Source organism: Phoxinus phoxinus, assembly GCF_949152265.1.
Source record: "Phoxinus phoxinus genome assembly, chromosome: 18".
In the NCBI taxonomy this organism is placed as follows: Eukaryota; Metazoa; Chordata; class Actinopteri; order Cypriniformes; family Leuciscidae; genus Phoxinus; species Phoxinus phoxinus.
In genome coordinates, this window is record NC_136893.1 from 29176471 (window position 1) to 29201242 (window position 24772).

The window sequence follows — 24772 nt, forward strand, 5'->3', positions numbered from 1 at the left end:
CCTACATTGCCTTCATGAGTCAGTGAACTGATCATGCCTGTAGGGGGGGTGGTTGCAAAAGATGTTCATGTTTTCTAGAATTGATCAACAATACTGCTAAGTAAAGCTGCAAATTATTAAAAGTGTGGTAATGTGCATTGCTCGAGTGTATAGAGAATGGACGGACAGACATCTGACACTATAATGTCTTTCTCAAATCTGCAGTTATTCCTGAAGCACCTGCAGTATATCTGACTTCAACACTCATAAACACAGCAAACACACCTGCGCGTTCATCAGCAACGAGAGAGAAAGAAGAGCGTCGAGAAAGAAGTCAAATTTATTGGACACACGAAAGCTATTTCGCAGTATTCTGTTCTCTAAAGAAGATGTAGCGCAGCAATGATGCAAATGCGCAAAATCACCTGTTAGCAGAATCATGATGAGCCAAGTGCGCTCTGGGAACACACACACACACACACACACACACACACACACACACACACACACACACACACACACACACACACACACACACGCACGCACACACACACACACACACACACACACACGCACACACACACACGCACACGCACACGCACACGCACACGCACGCACGCACACACACACACACACACACGAGAATGGAAAGCACAAATAAGTAAGATTAAGAAAACAAAAAACAAAAAAATAAAGTAGCCTAATAAACATCAAGTTCAGAAGTAAAGATATGTTGAGTCTTGTTAACAACGTATTATGTGCTTAGTGTTACTACTTGATTATTTGCCAGCCTGTGTCAAACGGTTTGCTTCATCAACAGGATGGTGTATGGACGTGAATAAAGCATATAGGCCTAGGGTACTGTGATGCATGGGTGTCTCTGAAGCCGCGAGAACACGCCCAGAGGTATAAAGCCGTGTTCAGTGTGAGGATGAACGGCTCAGATCACACACATCTGCTCGACCTGTGCCGATATGCGCTCTCAACACGACCTGGAGACGCCGTGAAGGTGGACACACACGACCTGGACACAAGGTGGACACACTGGAGACGCCGTGAAGGTGGACACACACAACCTGGACACAAGGTGGACTCACAAGTTTAGTGCAATCTGACTTTATTTACCAATAGACTGGCTATTCAAGTTCCTCGTTCCGTCTGGGTGAAAACGAGACAGGACCATCATGAGCAGAAAAACACGACGCTGGATATTTCACATTTTCCTTTGTCTTGGAATAATCTACTTGAAAATGGGGTGAGCTGATAAAAACTTTACTGTAGGTAAATAAGCCATGCTGTTTGGTGTCTAAGTTCTACTTTTCTAGTTCCAGCTGCAGTTACATTTATGTTTTTATTTTAGAACTACGATAGTGAGATAGAACAAAGCAAATTGTCTTCATTCAGAGGGAAAATCACTTTTTTGGGGGAATACAAGTCATTTAAATAATGATGCTATCCAGAGACATTAGGGGATCCGCTGCGCACTTCGCAGGGCTCTTCGGAAACCTGTGGACGCCTTCGGTGCGCGCGTGAGCTGTCCAGTGCTTGTCCACGCGCAGTATCCTATAAAAACTGCACTAGGCTGTAGGTTATATCCTATAGGTCGTCCAGTTTTTTAATCCTATTCAAAGATGCATGATTCATGCCTTCAAAGATTAGTTTGATTCGCGCTCTTCTCTGATCACTTCTAGCGGGTTCTCCACCGTCCTGGCGCTGGGAGCGAGCATCATATGCAACAAGATCCCGGGCCTGGCGCCCCGTCAGCGGCTGATCTGCCAGAGCCGCCCGGACGCGCTGATCGTGATCGGCCAGGGCGCGCAGATGGGCATCAGCGAGTGCCAGTTCCAGTTCAGACACGGCCGCTGGAACTGCTCCGCGCTCGGCGAGAGGACGGTCTTCGGGAGAGAGTTGAAAGTGGGTATGTTGGACATATGTCAGTCTATAACAGATAGGAGGGAAGTGTTTACCAATGTGGTTACGGATTATACCGTTTGTTTAATGTGGGGTAAAACAGTTACCTCCTTTACTAGTCGCAGGTCATTGGCTTCGATACAGATCGACCGGTTGGAGTTAAGATGTCCGCGCATGCCTGACATGTCTGGTAGATGAGATATAGCCACGGCTCACATGTTGACCTGATGTGCTGCAAAACATCTCATTGCAATCGCAGAAACCAATCATTAAAGATTAGAATATAATAATATATATATATAATCGTCCAACAGAACTTGGTTCTTCTTAAAACTTTTATTTTGAAGAGTACAGCTCTCTCTCCAAACTAAAAGCTGTCTTGCGAGTTTGGTACCAGCATTTGTCGTGCATGCATCAGTGTTCGGGTTAAAGCCTCTGAAGCATTTGCAGCCCGAAGAGTTTTTCCACAGGTGTAAATTACAGAGCATGGAAGATGTCACCTGAGACAAATGCTCTTTTACTCTGCCAAACCATCCCGCTTAACCTGGCACAACCACTGTGTCCGTTTATAACAGTGATGAGGTCTTCCATGAGTGAAGTTGAAGTCAAGTCACCTTTACTCAAGCCGTGAGGATCAGTTCAGTGTTTTCTGTTGTAAAGATCCTCAATTATCAAAAGTTCATTTCATCTATAAAGCTGTTCTGCAGAAAACTGTGATGTCCTCATCCAATAGTGTCAGTCAGATCAATAATATTGAACATATATAAATGTATTTCTTTGCAACTTAAGTAGCTTCAAAAGTCCCAGATGAAAATGTTTCATTATTTCTGTAAGTGGTCTGCGAGAGCTCAGATATAAAACACGAATAAAAACAAAGAATGTTTATATTTTTGACTATACATTCATTGATTTATCACATCATCTTGGATGACAGCTCTAATTTACGATTCGAGTTAATGGTTATACGTCTGCCGATTATGCAGAACTGCCGTGTTTGTCAATGATTTCTGGAGAAGTGATGAGAGATAACCTCAGGAAGTAGATGTCCGGAAGCTCACATTTCTGCAAGGAGATCATTCGTGTTTTTACTTTGAGCTCATTCATATTTTGTCTAATTAAATGTATTAAATGTTCTCTGTCTGTACAATATTAAAAAGACTACCTATATAAGAGTATAAAAAAACACACACTTATTATTCAAGTCAAGTCACCTTTATTTATACAGCGCTTTCTACAATACTGATAGTTTTAAGTCAAGTCAAGTCAAGTCACCTTTATTTATATAGCACTTTTTACAATACAGATTGTATCAAAGCAGCTTCACAGTGATAACATGAAAATAATACAAAAAACAATTTCATCATCGTCCACCTTTAAGGCAGATCTATAATATTGTTGAATATTAAATGTCCCCAACTAAGCAAGCCAGAAGGTAAGGCAACAGCGGCAAGGAACCAAAACTCCATCAGGTGACAGAATGGAGAAAAAAACCTTGGGAGAACCCAGGCTCAGTTGGGGGCCAGTTCTCCTCTGGCCAACGAGCGAACAGTGTATGATTATGATTCAGGAGCATTACAGGTCAGAAGTTCAGAATGAATCAGAGTATTTGTCCAGTTCCGGTTGGTTGAAGTCGGAGTGGAGAGGAGGAGAGACTGGTTGACACTTCAGGTCAGCGGCGTCGTCGTCGTGTCCTGGCGCTGGTCCTTCATCAGATCTGGATACGGCCTGGTTCCGGTGGACAGCAGTAAACCTCGGGATAGACAGAGAGACTAATATTAGCGTAGACGCCATCCTTCTTATGATGTACCAAGTACATCAGGATTTACGGGAAGTGTTCCCGGTCCCGGCTGTTCTAAACTATGCAGCCTAACATTGAATTATAGAAGTCTATAATGTATTATGTGTATGCTAGGCCGAAGAGAAGTGTTTTTAGTCTAGATTTGAACTGACAGAGTGTGTCTGCTTCCCGGACAATGTTAGGAAGACTGTTCCAAAGTTTTGGTGCTAAATAGGAAAAGGATCTACCGCCAGCAGTCGATTTTGATATTCTAGGTATTATTAACTGGCCGGAGTTTTGAGATCGCAGTAGACGTGAAGGACTATAATGCGTTAAGAGCTCGCTCAAGTACTGCGGAGCTAAACCATTTAGTGCTTTGTAAGTGATCAGCAATATTTTAAAATTTATACGATGTTTAATAGGCAGCCAATGCAGTGTTGACAGAACGGGGCTATAAGGTCATACTTCCTGGTTCTAGTAAGAACTCGAGCTGCTGCGTTTTGAACTAGCTGTAGTTTGTTTATTAAGCGTGCAGGGCAACCACCCAGTAGAGCATTACAATAATCTAGCCTTGAGGTCATAAACACATGAACTAATTGTTCTGCATTATTCATTGAGAGCATATGACGTAATTTAGATATATTTTTAAGATGGAAGAAAGCGGTTTTACAGACACTAGACACATGACTTTCAAATGAAAGATTGGTATCAAAGAGCACACCCAGGTTCCTAACCAACGACGAAGACTTAACAGAGCAGCCATCAAGTGTTAGACAGTACTCTAGGTTATTACGTGTGGAAGTTTTTTGTCCAATAATTAGAATCTCTGTTTTTTCTGAATTTAGTAGTAGGAAATTACTAGTCATCCAATTTTTTATATCCGCTATGCATTCCGTTAATTTTGTGAATTGGTAGGTTTCGTTAGGTTTTGAAGGTCATGTGTCTATATACAGCTGAGTATCGTCAGCATAACAGTGAAAACGAATTCCATGTTTCCTAATGATATCTCCTAAAGGTAATACAGAATACTCCTAATACAGAGTGAACAGCAGCGGTCCTAGTACTGAGCCTTGTGGTACGCCTTACTGAACTTGTGATTGATAAGACATCTCTTCATTTACTGCTACAAACTGATAACGGTCAGATAAGTATGATTTAAACCATGCTAGTGCAATTCCACTAATGCCAACATAATGTTCGAGTCTATTTAAAAGGATGTTGTGGTCAATGGTGTCAAATGCAGCACTAAGATCAAGTAATACTAATAGAGAGATACAACCACGATCGGATGATAAGAGCAAATCATTTGTGACTCTAACGAGAGCTGTCTCGGTACTATGATACGGTCTAAATCCGGACTGAAAATCCTCGCAGATATCATTTCTTTCAAGAAAGGAACACAGTTGTAAGGATACTGCTTTTTCTAATATCTTTGACAGAAATGGCAGATTAGAGATCGGCCTGTAATTGACTAGTTTTGTAGGATCAAGTTGCTGTTTTAAAGCAGCTTTACAGAGATAACAGGAAAATAATGCAACAAAGTTTGTTTCCAGTAGAAAATAGCGTCACAGTCCAGCTTAAGAAAGTTCAGTGATGGTTCATTTTTCTTTTTTTAAAGTTATTATTTATATATATATAGCCACTCTGGAGAAAAGCGTGATGTTCAGTTCTCATATAATAATAATGTCAATGCAGGAGATCAATAGTATTGTTGAATATTAAGTGTCCCCAACTAAGCAAGCCAAAAGCCAAAGGTGAAAAAGGCGTATTACACACTAGGCTACTTAATTGTCTGCACATAACCAAACGTTTTCACAAACACAGATGCACTGAGACATTTGTACACGGATCTGACAAATGTGCACGTCAGCACTTGTTCAAAGTCATTTGTTTTGCTAGTGTACACATTAACATTAAATTCAACATCATTGGTGATATTTGATGGTTCATTTGAAGACTCTTCCAGCCACAGTAGCCTCTGTTCAACGCTGATATGAAGACCTGTGTGTGTTGTGATGTGTGATGTGTGTGTGGTCTGTTGGCAGGCAGCAGAGAGTCAGCGTTCAGGTACGCCATGGTCTCGGCCGCGGTGGCGCACGCCATCACCTCGGCCTGCACGCGGGGGAACCTGAGCGCCTGCAGCTGCGACCGGGACAAGCAGGGCTTCCACGGGCACGCCAGCGGCTGGAGGTGGGGCGGCTGCTCCGCGGACATACACTACGGCCTGGGCTTCTCCAAGTTCTTCATGGACGCCAGAGAGATCAAACACAGTGCCAGGACGCTCATGAATCTGCATAACAACGAAGTCGGAAGAAAGGTATGTGTTTCAAAGTCTTCTTCTTCAGCTTTTTCCGTACATCTCATATCTCTTTGAATGGGAAACATCAAATTCCAAGCGATTACATTTCATATTTGAAATCACCAATAAAATCTGACATGAAGTGTCTGCCTAAACGATATTTCTTCCGCTCATATGGTATATTTCTGGTTGGTCCAGCCAACTTATTCCGCCATATTGGCAGATGCAATTTCCCCCATTCATAGTACCACGAGAGAACCGTCTTTGTTATATCTTTAGTCTTCGATGTGTTTGATTATCAAGGAAAGGTTTCCGTTTGTATGTTTGTTGTAAGTGAAAGCTGCTTTAGTTTAAAGAAAAGTTGACCCACAGTATAGTGTAAGGCCTACAACCTATAGACCTACAACCAATCAGAGCAACGCATGTTGAGCGACGCATAGTTGTCCACAGAGCTCGACTGCACACACGCTGGAAGAAGTAGTACATTAATCTTTACACTAAGAGTGTAAACGATCTTTGCCGTTGTTTGTCAAAAGAATTTAAGAGTTTCCGGAGTACTTACAAGCACGAATAGCATTTTTGAGAGAAATACAAAAGGTGTATGTATATACGAGCAAGTTCTCTGTTTAGGACTAGATCTCGACAATAAAGCAAATTAATCTTCTCGCATTTGTCGGCCCTGTTTCAACTTTATAACACGGTTGCAACGCGACTTGACTGATTCAAAAAAATGTAAAGACGCTGAAAGAGAGCCGGCTGAAGAAGCGTGTTCATCTGAGGCTTCAGAGAAAAGAGATTGTAAGCGCATCCCTTCCACTGGTTTTCATTGCGTCCCATCTTCTTAGCGACCATCGGAGCCAGCTGATAAATTAAACTTTTGCCGAATCCCGTAGGAAGGACGGCAAACACATCTTTTCGATCGACAAATGCCTTGCTTGCGGTTCTCTGTTCGTCTTTTAAAATGAATGCGCTGTCGATTTCTTTTATAACAGACGCGATAGCGGAATCCAAACATCTCAGTTCTCCAGCTGCAGTCATCTTCATCTTTGTGGAAAACCAGTTCAACCCAACCGCTCTTTGATGACGTGGTGATTACGTAACCGCAGATCATCTGTCCATCATCGATTAAAGCCCGCCCTGGCAATTTGATTGGCTCGGCCTTTTGGGAGCTGAGCATAATTACTCCTCAACGGATCGAGTCCAGACCGAACTTCCCGACCAAAACATGTTGTGAGTGGGGTTCAGGCTGGCACCCAGGCTAGTGTAACTAGCTTACGAGTGGCGATTTCATATACATTTGTATGATGTGAATTGGATAAAAAGTAGGATTTTTAGAAAAAAAGCAGGATGAAGGTTCACCCCTAAACATAACCGTCATTGGGGTGAATGCAGAAGCTACACAAACGTGGGAAAGAGATTGGGCAGATTCACAGGAGTTATCCACGAGTTCTGCTCTGGAAACCCAGAGTTCTGGCGAGAGCATACGTTGAGTTTGCTCAGCGAGTTTACTCTGGTGTCGAGCATTGATGCTCATTAAATATGCCCTCTATCTGAGCAGCACCAATAACAGCGGGTTATCTGATGTTTGAGGCGAGATGACATTAGTCATTAGTAAACATTGCAGGATGGCTGTGGATGAACACCAGTTGTTTGAAACGGCTTTGTCCGCTACAATGAAAGATTTAGACATGCCGTTTTCTCTAAAAGAGGAACAGAAGACGGCGCTCGAAAACGTTCCTTTGCAAGAAGGAAGTTTTTGCTGTTTTGCCGCCCGGATACGGCAAAAGTATAATCTACCATTTAGCTCCGCTCAATTACAACTTTTCAAATGTAATCAACATTTTCCTAAGTACTAGATGTGTTGGGCTATTTAACATGACATTGTAATTATATTCTGCTGAAATGAACAAAATTACTCGAAAAAAGATTCGTTCATTTTGCTGACCGAGATTCAAAGATCCGAGTCAGTAAAATGAACTTCCCACTAATACTCCGCTGGTAGCTTAGCGTATGTGGCTTAGTGATACGTCACCCCGTGTATTGTTGTGATTGGTCGTAGTGTTAGCCAATTCGCCTTTGGCTAAGCCACGCCCTAGAATGTAGATTGACCAATCACAGCGCAGCCGAGAACAAGCTCCACAGCGGTCCGACACTTTTTCACAGCGCTCCATTGACTTTAACACAGGCGTCTCGTTTTGTCTCGGCAGACTATTACCGTCGTAGTTTTATCAAAAATATGGTTAAGCGTTGTGCCTGGGGCATTTGTAACACAGATACGCGTTCCCCAGAGAGGTTGCAGGGGGGTGTCCGTTTTTCCCCTTCCCAAAACCGACAAGTGTCGTCTTTGGATTAAACTGTGTGGACGTCCTCAGTCAGCGAAACCCCTCAAGATCAACAACACACTTTTGCTCTAAGATACATTTAGCTTTTAACCGTACTGTGAAGTTACACTAGTTAGACAGTTTTATGCTGTTTAGGTTATGATTTCGGTTCTCTGCCCTAATAGTTGATACGCTAGCACACGCTGCTAATAAACACAACTTTATACTCGCGTAGTCCGTTTGTAATAACGATTATAGAAGTGAATAGAGACCCAGCTTTGCATGAACAGTGTTGCTCTTGATATTGTGAGTCCCAGCCTCCGTCTCCATTAGGAGTGGAGCTTAACACCGCTATTTTCCATTCACTAACAGCATACAGTTACTAGTGACAGAATCACACAAGAAGTTTCATAAAAATGAGTGTGTATTTTCCACCACAGAATACAGATAACTGCAACTTTTCATCTCACAATGTCGAGAAAAAAAGTCTGAATTGCGAGTTTATATCTAGAAATTCTGACTTTATAACTTTATAACAATTCTGATGTGAGATGTAAACTCGCAATGTCCAGAAATAAAGTCATAATTGTGAGTTAAAAAGTCGCAAGTACCTTTTTTATTGTTGCATTCTGTGGCGGAAACAAGCTTCATATGTTCAGCTACGAGACGCTTGGCGTTCGCTCACGCCTTGTCACGTCGAGCTGGAAACCGCGGATATGTGGATGCCGCGCGAGAGCTAACTTACATACGGGGTTGAATGGCATGAGGGTGAGGAAATGACCGAATTTTCATTTTAGGGTGAACTGTTCCTATAAGAGTATTATCTGTCCGTGAAGTGATGTTATGGTTACACTGAACGGATCAAGTGAAAGTCAAGTGCAGGGAAGGATTCAGTAACTATGGCACTGCGGTTTACAGCCGGCAGCAATCCGGCAGCTGAGCCAAGACCGGACTGGCACGGCGACACTGGGAAGCTTTTAGGGTAAGAGCAGAATAAGTGCTGGAGTTTGATTACAAACCAGATGAGCTGCAACACACCGAGCTCTGTACCAATCCTGCTCCGTTAAACACACTGCTGACACCAGTATCCCCTATCTCCGCCTGCGATGGAAACTTCATCTTTGATGGTGTGCTTTTGTCTCAACTTTCAAGGCTCAAACCGCCAGAGGTCCTGAACGGCTTTTTCACTTTCACCTGCATCTAGAGGCCGTGCTTTTCCCCGCATACAGTGTTCAGACATATGTGTGTGTCTTTGATGTGGAATAAGGGATACAGTCCCGTGGGGGGGGGGGGGGGGGGGGGGAAGGCTACTTTAAAGAACATGTTAAATCATTATGTTTGAATAATCTTTTGTCATTCTTTTACAAAGTACACATATTGTGATGCATTGCTTGACATACTAAAGCATAGGTATTGTGTGTCATGTATCATTTAAAATTGAGTGTTAAATACATTTTAAATGTATTAAATTGCAACTTCTTTACAAATGTGTAATTACAAATATATTTAAATATGTGAATACATTTCACATATTCAATTGAAAGTTTCAATTGAAAGTATACATTAGTTTCAATTGAAAGTATACATTAGTTTCAATTGAAAGTATACATTAGTCTGCCATAAATACTTGTCAGTGCATTCGGCGCTACACTTTAACCATATTTCAAAGATCGAATTATGAAATGACAAATAAAGATGCTAAATAGTAAAGTCCTGTTTAAGTGGGTCAAAAATGCTCTCTGAAGGTCATAATATATGTTTTTAAAATATAATATATGTTTATTTACTTGTAAATATCATGCAAAAATAAAAAATATGCATTTTTTTAAGGAATATTATTTCTGTAATAAGGATTCAAAATTGTGCAAATTTGTAATGGGAACGTGTTTTGTGATTTCTTGTTGCATTGCTTCATCAATAGGAGAATTACAATAATATAATATACCAAAGGGAACACGAGCGCCATAATAGTGAGTTCAAACTAAACATTTTTAGGAAAATCCGCATCAATTTATGAAGTCAGTTTATGTGATGTTCTCTCAAAATTTTCAATTGTTTTGAAAATTCAACATTCAAGATGACTTAGAGAAAGACAACTAGAGAAAGATAACTGCAGAAGTGAGGAAATGGAGGAAAGTCTATTGCCCCGGCTCAAAAACAAAATGGCACTCAAACCAATCAATTAATCTTAACTTGGGTTTTCTGAGTAAACTATGTGAATAGTACAGCTTACTAAGTTGTTACAATCAAGTTAAGACATAAAGTGTTAGTAAGAGCAACTGCTGGGTTTTACAGTCATTATGATGCACTATATATTCAAGCCTTCTGAAGCTTATGGCTCAGTTCAGACGTCAGTGAAATCTCACGACCAAACATCAATAATGTCAATGCTGTAGTTTGACAGAAATCACATTTATCATACAGCGTTTTCATTCTTAAATGAAAGAGAGACTAGTCAAGCTTAAAGAGGAGTAAAGAAGCTCAGTGTGTATCGAGCGTGTCCACCTTTGGTCACAGAGAGCCGATTCACCAACACTTCTCCTCATTCAGCCTGACATTGTGCCGCTATTGAAGAGCCTGTGGGACATGCGTTCATACGGTCTTATCTGAGACGCTAAATTGCCTCTTAGTGAACGGACTATCCGTACAGGATCTTCTAGCTGCAGGATTTGTGTTGAGCGGACTAAGAGTGCTCTGTTCGCATGCCCCTCCTTTTCTGAACTTATGCCAGCGAATGTAATGACATTGGCTCTGGTGCACATCTCTGAAGATAAGCAATCGTATAAGTGTATAAGTGTATAAGTGACTGGTGTTGTTGCTGTTGTGGAGAAAAATATCATTATGTGCAATGACAATGCAGTTACTACATTTGTTTGTTGAATGTGAAGTCATGTAATTATCAGTTTGCTCAGTGAAGCCTTACTTTTGCTATTTCTCATACAGGGTTTGTAATTTAAACAAGTAACCTCAAATTTAACTAACTTAAACTAACTAACTTGTTAAACTTAGGCTACTAACTTGTCCCGTACCATTCGTGCTGTGAACATGAATACCTTATAGAGAACAAGAAGCTTATACTTTTCACCTAATAGAGAAAGGAACCCAAGACATTTTTTAAAAACAGAATAGAGACTAGGGAAGCCATCTAGCAAAGAACACCCTAGCAACCACTTAGCAACCATCCAGTACACCCTAGAAACCACTTAGCAACCGTCCAGAACACCCTACAGCAAACCGCTAGTATTAGCAATCATACAGAAGACCCTGTGTTTCCCAACCCTGTTCCTGGAGGCAACAAACTCTTCCTGATCCAACACACCGGATTCAAGCCATCGGCTCATTTTAGTAGAGACTCAGGGTACGTTTACACGACAACAATATGCTTAAAACTGAGATGTTTTTGCTTTGAGTTTTCCGCGTACAAACGACACCATTGTCACACGGATCCGCGGACACGACTAAAAGCGATGTATTCTGCTGCCAGGCCAGTAGATGGCACTATAGACTGAACACGTAATACGCATGTGCGTGACGTCATCGTCTTCAGAGATTCACGTTTCTGCTGTTTACATGAAGGCCGGTTTCATGCACCCAAAACGCTGTTGTCGTGTAAATGAACGGTGTTTCTAGTTGAAACGGTGTCCTGTAAACAGCCCCTCAAGACAAGGCGCCGGCTGTGTGTAAGTTACAACTTGACATAAAGTGGCACTAAAGTATTTACGCACTATTCAATATTTCTCCATTGCACCATTAAATGTAGTTTAAATGTTACCCTACTTATAAACTAAATATTTATGAAAGCCTCCAACCAGGAGTAACGGTTGGAGAATAAAATATTAGATTGACTGAATTTCATCAATAAGGTCTTGACTGGTAATGTTGACATTTACATTAATTTACATTTTAAGAGAGAGAACAGTATCTGAATAAATGACTTGGTAGCGCTTTATTTCAATAGTCCACTTTAGACATTCTACTAACTACAAGTACCTTTGCAAGTACATATCAACTAACTCTCATTATAGTCAGTACCCAGCAAGCAATTTTGCATTTAAAAGACGTCTAATAGCCGTCACAACCCTGACGTCTCGGCTAAAACAAGGCAAAATTTGGGCTGTCAGGGAAAATGTTAGACGTCTAACCATTGCCCAAGAATAGACAGATTAGATAATGGGCCCTATTTTAACGATCTGAAACGCAAGTGTCAAAGTGCAAAGTGCAAGTAACTTTGTGGGCGGATCCCGACGCTGTTGCTATTTTCCCGGCGGGATAAATGACTCTTGCGCCCGACGCAAATCTAAAAGGGGTTGGTCTGAAGTAGCTTCATTATTCATAGGTGTGGTTTGGGCGTAACGTGAAATAAACCAATCAGAGCGTCCTCTCAGATTCCCTTTAAGAGCCGGCGCGCTTGTTCCATGGCGGATTGCTATTATAACGGCGGTTTTGCCAGCGCACGCCAGGAGCGGTTCACAGCCGAGGAGGCCGACGTTCTCGTCAGGGCCGTAAAACACAGAGAAGTGACATTGGGGATGATGGAGAAACACACACACATTAGCTTCGGTTAAACAGGCGTATCATTTGGGTAGTAAATGTGTAGCCTAATCTAGATTTATTTTTTATTTTTATCTAGATAGATCTTTTTCACATCTTCACGGACACAACAATGATTTCCCTCGTGTGTTAATATTTTTCCTTGTAATAATGTTTGATTTGCAAAAATGAAAACGGCTGCGTCTGTTTATATTAGAGAATCAAAGTGGATGCGCGTTAAAGATGGCCAAGCACGCGCCCTTAAAATACCATATCACTAACGCGCAACGCGCCACTGTCTTTAGACTGTTTTTTTTCCTGGTCAGTGGCGCAATTGCTTTCTAAAACTGGAAAATAGCACCAGGGGAGTTATGCGCCGGAACACGCCTTCTCTTTGCGCTGAACCGCCCCCGCGAGCGCAAGTTCATTCCCTAATTTACCGACGTGCGTCTGTGGAGGGAAAAGTCCGCTGTGCGTGGGTGCAAAATAGGAATGATACATGCGTCGCCGTTCAAAGTCAATTGCGCTGGGTGCAAGATAGGGCCCAATATGTCAAAGAAATGAAATCAAACACCTTGTAATCACTGTTGACTTTGCTTACACAATGAAATATCATACATCTCACAAGTTATTTTGGCAAAAACGACATGTAACCAAATCCAAGGTTATTTTGGCTAAAAGTGTGTAACTCATAGCCGGACTACATCGGGTCCATAGTTAATCTAGACGGTGGCATGACGGCTATCGACTGCTGGGTCGTATCGTATTTCAATGGGAACATATTTTTTTGGTAGTTATGTGAAGCAAAAATTAGTCAAGAATAAACTTCAAAGCTTTTCAGCACAACTTCTGCTCATGTATTTGAAGGTATTTAAATGTCATATTTTGCGAAGACCTACTTATGTATTATGTTCCTACGTTCTGCCTTAAGAACAAATGGTGCAACCGAATAAAGTTCAGACTTAGTTACAAACTAGCGAGGTCTCTAGTGTGGAGTTCACGCTCCAATTTAAGAAAGACTGCTAGTTGACATGTAGTTGCAAGGTACTCATCATTAGTATCGTGGTCTAAAGTGGACTATTAAGTCTTACCAGAAGAAGTGACAAGTCACGAAACTACATTTTGGTATGTTGGACACTTCATGCACGCAATGGTCACTTTTGCACCAGCAGAAAACTCTAGTTCTTAGTCTTGTGTAAGTGTACCAACAGGTTCATGTTTTCATATTATTGAGGATTTTATACCTGCTTAAGGAAACCTTTTTAATCTGAATACTGAAGTTCAAACAAAACATTTGAACTTCAAAACGATATTGCAAGCTCCCAAATGTGTGCAATTTCTACAATGTAGGGGTATTTGTATAATTTGAGTATGTTGACAATATGTGGGGTTACACTTTATTTCGATAGTCCACTTTAGTCATTCTTCTAACTATAAGTAACTTTGCAGCTACATGTCAACTAGCTGTCATTAGAGTATTAGTAGACTGTCTGGTCCCTCAACAGCCAATCTATCAATCTGACTATAGCTGGTTTCCACCGCGGGAACTTTCCCCAGGAACTAGGAACTTTGGGCTGGTACTCTATGGAGCTAAACGAGTCTCAATAAAGATAAATGCACACACTGCATTCACATATGCACACACATGATTCATAAATACACACACAGGATACACAAATGCGCACAAAATTCACAAATGCACACACAAAATTTTTAAAGCACAGAAGATTCACAAATGCATACAAAATTCACAAATTCACACAAAATTCATAAATACACACACAATTCAGAAATGCAAACAAAATTTACAAATGCACTCAAGATTCAGAAATGCACAGGGCAAGATTCAGACGTGTATTTCTGATGCACACACAAATATATATTGATTTACAAACTGCTTGCGGTCTGTGAACTTCACTGCATTTGTGTGTGAATTTTGAGACTCCCTTGACTTGGCTCGACACACAAATGCCTTTTTTTAAACAGGGAATGATCAGCAACCAATCAGATATCTCCCTTGGTTTAGCCAATCACAAGAACGCACCCCGCGTGGGGGATTGTTTACTCATAAGCCAATCACATGAATGCTCACACAGCGCGACATGCATGTGGCGCGGGTGCGATGGAGTTCTGTCTGTCAGTTGGTTGAGAGACATAGGGTGTACTCACACTAGCCAGTTTGAACCGTGCCCGAGTGCGTTTGACCACCAAAGCGCGGTTCGTTTGACTAGTGTGAGTGCTCCGAACCGTGCCCGGGCGCGGTTCGATTAGCCGGCCCTGGCCCGCTTGGAAGAGTTCAGTTGGACTCGGGCGCGGTTCGATTAGCCGGCCCTGGCCCGCTTGGAAGAGGTGGGCCAGAGCACGGTTCAGTTGGACTCGGGCGCGGTTCGCATGCAGTGTGAGCTCTAACCGTGCTGGAGCACGGAACAGGACGTCACGGTTTAACAGGGCGCGCTTGACAGGGCATAGCAGAAAGAGAGAGAGAGAGAGAGAGAGAGAGAGAGCGCTGTCTGCTCTCTCTCTCTCCCTCGCGCATATTAATCGAAATCAATTAATACGATGGTGTCGAGAAAAAAAAAACTCCAGTGATTAAATGTTTTCTGTGTTGACAAATCTTGTGCGATATCCTAAACTGCCGAATTCATTGCTGTTTTTTTCTGTTTACATTTCATGGTGTGACACTTCTCTTCATTATGCACCATAATGACGTAAGCGTGCTCCAGCACGAATGCTGAAACCCTATGTGAGTGCAGGCCAGAGGGGGAGGGGGGACAATCGTACTCGGGCCCGGTTCATGGCAACCGTGCCTACATCATATAGATATATTGAATTTCTTCACTTTGACATTCAGAGCACTGGGCAGAAATCACATCGCGTCAACACCCGCCGCGGGCCTTTCCGATGCTTTGTTTTACAGTTTTTACCAACTGCTTACACACAAAATCTTTTCATGTCACACGATTTTTGAAACCTCTCAATCAAAATGCAAACCTACACACCAAATCTCCAAAACCATAAGCTATTTCTCAGCCTTTGACTCAGTTTTCAATTGCATAAAACACTTTTTTCAAAACACTACACACAATTCTCGACCTAAAACACAAAAATCTAATGGGAAGTGACTTGCTTTCCTTTTCCAAACACAACCAATCAAAATGCTACACTTATTCACCAGGCCACACACACACTCCTCACATGTGCATACACTACAGTAATTGCTGATCACACAATCACTGCTTTACTGTAGTATACATTAGGCCTATGAATACAGTAGGTCACAGGTCAGATTACCTGTTTTGAACAATGGATTCCTGGGACCCCCAGGACCACACACACACAACAATTGTGTTCTTTACTGTATTCTAGAATATTTTTTTTGGTTTACATATGTTTATGGTTTTGTTGTATGCTACTGTAAACAACAGTAATCTTAAATATTTTCTGTTTCTACATAGCATTGGTGTTTCCAGTGTAGATAATTCATAAGGTTTACAGTGTACTTGTTACCCCTCTCAGCAGATTACTTTCACTGTAGAACGTTACATTGCAATGTAGATATAAGCCTATGAAAGACTAAAGAGCTTTAGATTTAGAACAACAGTGTTTGCATGATATATCCAAAAATGTACTATTATGAAAGAAGTGTTTGCCATTTGATGCAAATGCTTCATTCTGACTTGTGTTTATGGCATTTTGAATGCAGTGTTACATTTTGAAGGAGATGTGAAGCAATTTGCATTTTGTGTGTGTAGTTTTGGGAATTGTGTGTAGAGTTTTGAAAAAAGGAGACATAGTTTTGAAAACGTGTGTAAGCAGTTGGAAAAAACTGTAATTAAACAGTCGGATTCCCCTGGTCCGCACCAGTTCTAAGTCTCTATATAATATCTATGGGTTGAGACCTCAACATGGCTTCTGGCAACGACTTACCGCTCCCCTGTCGTTGCTAGAAGCCATGTTGAGGTCTCAAACCAACTGACAGACAGAACTCCACCGCGCTCGCGCCCGTGCCACATGCATATCGCGCTGTGTGAACGCATTCATGTGATTGGCTTATGAGTAAACAATCCCCCACGCGGGGTGCGTTCTTGTGATTGGCTAAACCAAGGGAGATATCTGATTGGTTGCTGATCATTCCTTGTTTTAAAAAAGGCATTTGTGTGTCGAGCCAAGTCAAGGGAGTCTCAAAATTCGCACACAAATGCAGTGAAGTTCACAGACCGCAAGCAGTTTGTAAATCAATATATATTTGTGTGTGCATCAGAAATACACGTCTGAATCTTGCCCTGTGCATTTCTGAATCTTGAGTGCATTTGTACATTTTGTTTGCATTTCTGAATTGTGTGTGTATTTATGAATTTTGTGTGAATTTGTGAATTTTGTATGCATTTGTGAATCTTCTGTGCTTTTAAAATTTTGTGTGTGCATTTGTGAATTTTGTGCGCATTTGTGTATCCTGTGTGTGTAATTATGAATCATGTGTGTGCATATGTGAATGTAGTGTGTGCATTTATCTTTATTGAGACTCGTTTAGCTCCATAGTACTCGGTGTGTTTACACCGCAGGATCAGGGTCTAAATGAAGTTCCGGGTAAATATTTGCCCCTCCGAAAGTCCCTGCTGGCGAGGTGGTACTTTTTCAAAGTTCAGGAACTTTCGGGGTGGGACTTGTGCGCTGAACATGCTGATTGGTTGTGTTCACGTCGCATTTTGATTGGATGACTCCACGCAGCATTCTAATTTAACCGGCATTTTTATCTATTGCGGTTCGTGGCTTCATGCAGTAAAAGTCTGTCTGCAAATATGGAATTTAATAAAAAATAAAAAAAACACAGCTGGACCGACGACGAGGTTCAGGCTTTATTAAGCGCATTTTGTGTAACAGGAAATTTTCTGCGCGTTTGTCAAAGCCATCTCACGGTCAATGTCCGCATCTAGCATTACGAGCTTTCTGAACACGCTTTAGTATCAGTGCTCGTCTCTTTTCTGCCGTTTTGTTAATTTCCTCGTTAGTAAACCAATACATCACAAACAACCTCAGCACAGTTTGAATCTCCACCATACTTATTATAAATGTGGAGCTCAAAACTGATTACTGTCCGCCGCAGACTGGGAGGAGCAGACGAGCGCAGTTATAATCTTCCCGGTACTTTAGACCGCGGTGTAAACGCAGAAAGCAACCGGTCTGGGGCAAAAAAAGTTCCTGGGAAAAAAGTTCCTGGGACAAATTGTCCCGGGTAATTTCGGTGGAAACGCGGCTTAAGTCAACTTATTTTCCTAACCCTAACCTAACAGTCTACTAAAAGTCTACTCACTAATACTCAGTATTAGACTAATGCTCTAATGAGAGTTAGTTGACATGTAGTTGAAAAGATACTTATAGTTATAGAATGTCTAAAGTGGACTATCGAGATAAAGTGTATCCAAAAAGTGTATTCACATTGAGTAATGAATAGTTCTGCCTAATTAAAGCACTAATTCCCCACTCTTGCTGCTGTGTGACCCAGGTCCTGGAGCGGAGTATGCGTCTGGAGTGCAAATGTCACGGTGTGTCTGGATCCTGCACCACCAGGACCTGCTGGATGACCCTGCCCAAGTTCCGTGAGCTCGGCTACATCCTCAAAGACAAATACACCAGCGCTGTCCACGTGGAGCCGGTGAAAGCCACGCGCCACAAACGACCAACATTCCTCAAGATCAAGAAACCCTACTCATACCGCAAGCCCATGGACACAGACCTTGTGTACATCGAGAAATCTCCCAACTACTGCGAGGCGGATCCGGTGAGCGGCAGCGTCGGCACGCAGGGGCGAGTTTGCAACAAGACGCTGATGCACCACCACAACGGCTGCGACCTCATGTGCTGCGGACGCGGGTACAACACACACCAGTACTCGCGCGTGTGGCAGTGCAACTGCAAGTTCTTCTGGTGCTGCTATGTCAAATGCAACACGTGCAGCGAGAGGACAGAGGTGTACACGTGTAAATGACTGACCTCATGCCTAGGGTTTGACTGGTGGCATCAGGTGGCATTTATTCTTTTGCACAAGACCTTACTTTAGACATGCTTCCTTCACTTTAATGGACGATCATCGAGATAACTGGAGAAAGAATTCATCGTGAGAAGGAGCTGAAAAGTTGCTCTATTTCTGATGCCACGCAGGTTTACCAGCTTTCTTCATTAGATCTAGAGCGTGACTCGGGTCTGCAGGATCCTGACGCTATCTGGATTCAAATAAGACTTTCTTGTCTTCGACCTAAAACTGATAACAACTTACGGCTCAACAGCATATTGATTTTACCAATGGAGTTACTGGGACATGGACGTCTTGCAATGTATAGAGTACATACTCCAATAGAGCACAACCGCAGGGTTCCAGAAGTAAATCCTATTCATCTTCTCTGATAATGTATGACGTTCCAAGACAGACCTACCGTGAGTGTTATTTATGCTTCAGCTACAAGTCAAAGTGGATTAACTGCCATATTTTTATAGGCTTTACACTATAAAGCTGAAGACCAATCAGAGAAGTCACTGTTACTAAACTGAGATTGCTGCAAAATAACTCTAGTAGTGAATGACACACTCATGTTGCTCTACTCTCAAATAACTCAATTCTACTAAATATTTTTCAATTAAACAGTTTTATATTGGGAATTAAATTTTATTAGATTACATAATTTGATATGTTTATATACATACATGCTTGTACATACATCAAATCAAGATTTGTGATGTTGTGAAGCTGTCCGGTTCATGAGTCTGAATGCCTTAGGCCGTGTGTCCACCAAAGCGTTTTTTCACGCGGCTGGCGTGTTTTTTCAATTGTTTTCAATGGGAGCGCCGCGTTTTTAGAACGCCATGAGCGTAACGAGGCGCTGTGAGCGAGTATTTAACGCTTAAGCGCTGAGCGCTCTGCGTTTTTTACAGGTCGCCGAGAGTTGAAGAATGTTCAACTTTAGGTAAAACGCAGCGCTCATCACTGTCACTTTTTAGCCAACCGTCCAATCACAGTGGAGGAGGGGCGGGACTAATACCACACGGACCAACGGATATTCTGTATCATAGCAACGATGCGTCTCAACTTAACAAAAACCTGCGCTGCCAAAACGCTCTCAAGTGCACATAGCTTGGCGTCTTCAGCAGAGCGCCTAGCGTTTTCAGCTGGCTAAAAACACTTTGGTGGACACACGGCCTTACTGAAGAGAATGAATGGGAAAACTACTTCCGGAACCAAGACTGTTTAATTCTTCCAAACAACTGATTTTTATTTATTTATTAAAAAAATGTTGATAACTGTAATTAATGAAACATTGAGCAGAAATAATGGTTGAATGCAGCTCTGCATGTTTATGAATGCTGAGCGTTTATATGAAAGAATAGCTTTTTTAGTTTACATAATACATTGTTATAAGACAACAAGCAATATTTTTTTCTTTGAGAAATGTCCTGTATGCTGCTACTAGTCTGGAATAATCACATTTGCTGTAATATTAAGAGACTACTGACCACAAGCTTTTTGTAACTGGTATAGTGATAAATCCAGACATACAATTTACACTGAAAATATCGGTAAGAGAGTATATTTTGTGAAAGACTATTTTTATATGAATGTTTTATTTATACTTTGTCATGTCGGACAATTCAATGCCTTCCAGTAGCATTATGCAGTCATTTTAATTATGTGGGTGACAAAGTTGGAATGTGAATGTTAATTATTAAAATAAAACTTCTAGATCTAATTATGCAAACATGGTTGTCATGAAGATGAAGGTACACAGGATCCAATGCGAAGTGATTTTAATAAAACAATAAACACAGGAGCAGACAGAAGGTTTAAATGTGCGTTTGTGAAACAGGGATAGACACACACACACACACACACACACACACACACAACACAACAAACATCGACCGACAACTGAAGACTGAACAAAGAGGAAATAAATAATGTGCAGATTAGTGTCCATGGGAACAGATGAGTGACAGGAAGCAAAGAAACATGTGACTGATGAAAACAAACTAAAAATTGTCCATGAACTGAAACTAAAGGTGAACAAAACTGAGTGCGTGTGACATAACGCCCCCTCCTGGAAGGTGTGACCACGCTGGTAGGAGAGGAGAAGGAGGAGGCTTGGAACAATGGTCGATGACGAGACCCCGGCGGGATGATGGTGTATGTCCGATGGCACAGACCCAGAGACGACAGCCTGCGGCCCGAGGGTGTCTGGTGGAGCCGGTGATCTGGTGGAGCCATAAGGCCGAGGTGGTCTGGTGGAGCCGGTGATCTGGTGGAGCCGTAAGGCCGAGGTGATCTGGTGGAGCCGTAAGGCCGAGGTGATCTGGTGGAACCGTAAGGCCGAGGTGATCTTGTGGAGCCGTAAGGCCGAGATGATCTGGTGGAGCCGTAAGGCCGAGGTGATCTGGTGGAGCCGTAAGGCAGAGGGTGTCTGGTGGAGCCGTAAGGCCGAGGGTGTCTGGTGGAGCCGGTGATCTGGTGGAGCCGTAAGGCCGAGGGTGTCTGGTGGAGCTGTAATTCCGAGGTGATCTGGTGGAGCTGTAAGGCCGAGGTGATCTGATGGAGCTGTAAGGGCGAGGTGATCTGGTGGAGCCGTAAGGCCGAGGGTGTCTGGTGGAGCCGGTGATCTGGTTTTGCCGTAAGGCCGAGGGTGTCTGGTGGAGCTGTAAGGCCGAGGTGATCTGATGGAGCTGTAAGGCTCCACCAGATCTGGTGTCTGGTGGAGCCGGTGATCTGGTGGAGCCGTAAGGCCGAGGTGATCTGGTGGAGCCGTAAGGGCGAGGTGATCTGGTGGAGCCGTAAGGCCGAGGGTCTGTGGTGGAGCCGTAAGGCCGAGGGTGTCTGGTAGAGCCGTAAGGTCGAGGGTCTGTGGTGGAGCCGTAAGGCCGAGGGTCTGTGGTGGAGCCGTAAGGCCGAGGGTCTGTGGTGGAGCCGTAAGGCAGAGGTGATCTGGTGGAGCCGTAAGGCCGAGGGTCTGTGGTGGAGCCGTAAGGCCAAGGTGATCTGGTGGAGCCGTAAGGCCGAGGGTCTGTGGTGGAGTCGTAAGGCCGAGGTGATCTGGTGGAGCCGTAAGGCCGAGGGTCTGTGGTGGAGCAGTAAGGCCGAGGTGATCTGGTGGAGCTGTAAGGCAGAGGGTGTCTGGTGGAGCCGTAAGGCAGAGGGTCAATGGTGGAGCCGTAAGGCCGAGGTGATCTGGTGGAGCCGTAAGGCCAAGGGTCTGTGGTGGAGCCGTAAGGCCGAGGTGATCTGGTGGAGCTGTAAGGCCGAGGTGATCTGGTGGAGCCGTAAGGCCGAGGTGATCTGGTGGAGCCGTAAGGCCGAGGTGATCTGGTGGAGCCGTAAGGCCGAGGGTGTCTGGTGGAGCCGGTGATCTGGTGGAGCCGTAAGGCAGAGTGTCTGGTGGAGCCGGTGATCTGGTGGAGCCGTAAGGCAGAGTGTCTGGTGGAGCCGGTGATCTGGTGGGACGAGGGACCTCTGCGCTGAAGTCCTCAATCTCTATTTCCACCAGTATACCCTCAGCCACAGATGTCGCAGACTCACACCCTGGTCAACCGGGGTAGACACTTCAGACACTGGATGATGCGTCTGGATGATGCGTCCCTCCACTTCAATCTAAACGTGTCTGGGAGCGGGGAGGTCTACGGGGTGATGGTAATTTGCCCTGATACAGAACAATGACTCGTTGTCAAATGGGCAGGTTACGGCCAGACTGCAGAAGTTCTCGGTGAACATAAAAAAATGAATTAATACACAGAGATAGCAAACTAAATGATGGGCAACAGATGAGTGGCGGGAAACAAAGACTGATGAAAACAATCAAAGTCCATGGAAGATGAACAAAACTGAGTGTGTGTGACAATGATATTATCAATTGTGTTGCATCTCTGTTACTATTGCTCATAGATAGGCTTAGTGATTTGAACAAATAGTCCCAAGTATTGAACATTAGTGTGTTGAAGAGAGGTGTCCTGTTGCTTTTCTAAGAGATGGTGGATGTTAAAATGGGCAAACAAACTGGGACATGATCCATATATTACAGACAGAACCATAGAGTATTGGGTTTCAGCTCTTTTGACTCGAGCCAGTAAGCATCACCCACAAACCTCAGTGACTGCAATGCACTAAAACACTTTAGCAAACACGTACATATCACATTAAACACACTAACATCGCACAACACGGGTTTTCCACTACATTTCCTTGACGATAATTATGTACAAATGTTGATAGTGTACCTTGTGTGTCTTAGCATGTGTGAAACTTCTTGTTACAGAATTCAGGCCAAATAAACAGTGATATGCAGAAATGCTCAGTGCAGGACAGTAATCCCAGCTCCTCGTGTAATTGAGGAGTGCAGTGAGTGTTATGGTGATGACTTGCTTAAGTGGGCGGAGCTGGAGCTGTCAGGTGATTGATGACTCTGAAATTTCTTTCATTCAGACCTTTGCTACTAGTTGCTAAACAACTCCATTGCCTGCTGCAAAATGTCAGCCAGTCACTCAGGGAAAGTCAGCTTGCCCATTAGTGCTGACGTGTGTGACAGCATTCAGATACACACAGAGAGGATAAGGATGGTACAAGGCATTACCTTCAAGGTTATAGTGAATTAAGATAGATAGATAGATAGATAGATAGATAGATAGATAGATAGATAGATAGATAGATAGATAGATAGATAGATAGATAGATAGATAGATAGATAGATAGATAGATAGATAGATAGATAGATCGATCTGAAGTCAGGTGAATTTCTTGTGTTTCTGCTCCTCTCTTTCTCTGTCCTCTTCTTTGCTTCAGTGATTCTGCTTGTTAACAGGCTTATTAAGGCTGAGATGACTCCATATTTATTATACACTGATTTTGTGGCTCAGATAAGGTTCAGTTGTGGTTTATTTCTTGCTCTTGGCTGACATGTGGCATTGCTATGGCCTGCGTGTGGCCCAGCTTCGGTTTGTTATTTCATGGCAAAACTATCACTTATTCAGCAATTACATTCTCAGCTGTGTTTGTACATAAACATCTCCATTTCACTGACCCAAACGCTTATGATGTAGGATATGTAAGGCTATTTTTGTTTTATATTTTATTTTGTATTTTCAGAAGGGCAGTTGATCTTATTGGAAACTTTTTTTAATGCACAAAAAAGAGTCAGAAGTCAATACAATCAGAGCATAGAAATATAAAATGAATGTGAATATAGTTCAAAACTCATTGATCATTTGACCTTTTGTGAGTTTGATGAGCAATTTTGAGTTGACATTGAAATCTCAGACTGCAAACTGGTATCTTGCCTAGTACTAGACTGGTCTAGTGCTGGTCTAGCTGGTCTACCAGTGCTCCCACTTCCCATGCTGGAGACCAGTAACCAGCGTCCCATTCAAAACATACCTGATGGTTTAGCAGGGAAAGAGAACAGAGTTGAATTTTAAACAGAATATGCTTAATCTCACCATTTTTCACTTAAATTGAGGGTAAAAACCACAAACTATCAGTAGTCTAAAGAGAATAACAGCAGTAATAGCATGTAGTGAAGAGGTGGAAGAAACGTGTGTTTTGCACCCGCTGCCTGTCTATAAATCACCCAACACATAATTCCATCAGTCATATGTTTGTTTTTCATCTGGTTGAGACATGCACATGCATCTTAAAAGAGCTTGCAAATTGCAAGGCAGTCTTCCTCTGGGTTTCATACATGTACAAAGAATAAGTGAGAGTCTGACTTCTCCAGTGCCATTTCAAAGGAGCAGTTTTCACCAGCAACACCATAACATATTATATTATGGGATATGAACTGTTGTTTTTGACAGCTTTTCTTTGCCTGTAAACTTTCCAAAAGGGTTCAAAGCTTCAGAAACCCCACAGGGAACATTACTAGACGCTTAGATTAGACTTGTAAAGTTTCAGCTCTCAGGCAAGCAAAACTGATATTGTTATAAAAA

General features: G+C 42.6%; 1 protein-coding gene across 3 annotated transcripts; it reads left to right on the top strand.

The window, feature by feature from the left end:
* The first annotated feature begins 897 nt into the window (after positions 1-897).
* wnt7ab (wingless-type MMTV integration site family, member 7Ab) lies at positions 898-20643 on the top strand. Of its 3 annotated transcripts, none has more exons than XM_079587661.1 (4): positions 898-1234; positions 1671-1897; positions 5713-5984; positions 18321-20643. In XM_079587661.1, exons 1-4 carry the CDS (start codon positions 1164-1166, stop codon positions 18801-18803), a joined length of 1053 nt encoding a protein of 350 aa, XP_079443787.1. In that variant the 5' UTR covers positions 898-1163; the 3' UTR covers positions 18804-20643. The 3 variants fall into 3 exon arrangements, with proteins under 3 accessions (XP_079443787.1, XP_079443788.1, XP_079443789.1); XM_079587662.1 differs by having other exon boundaries at positions 932-1234; positions 1671-1893; XM_079587663.1 differs by lacking the exon at positions 898-1234 and having other exon boundaries at positions 1246-1893.
* Positions 20644-24772: the final 4129 nt, after the last annotated feature.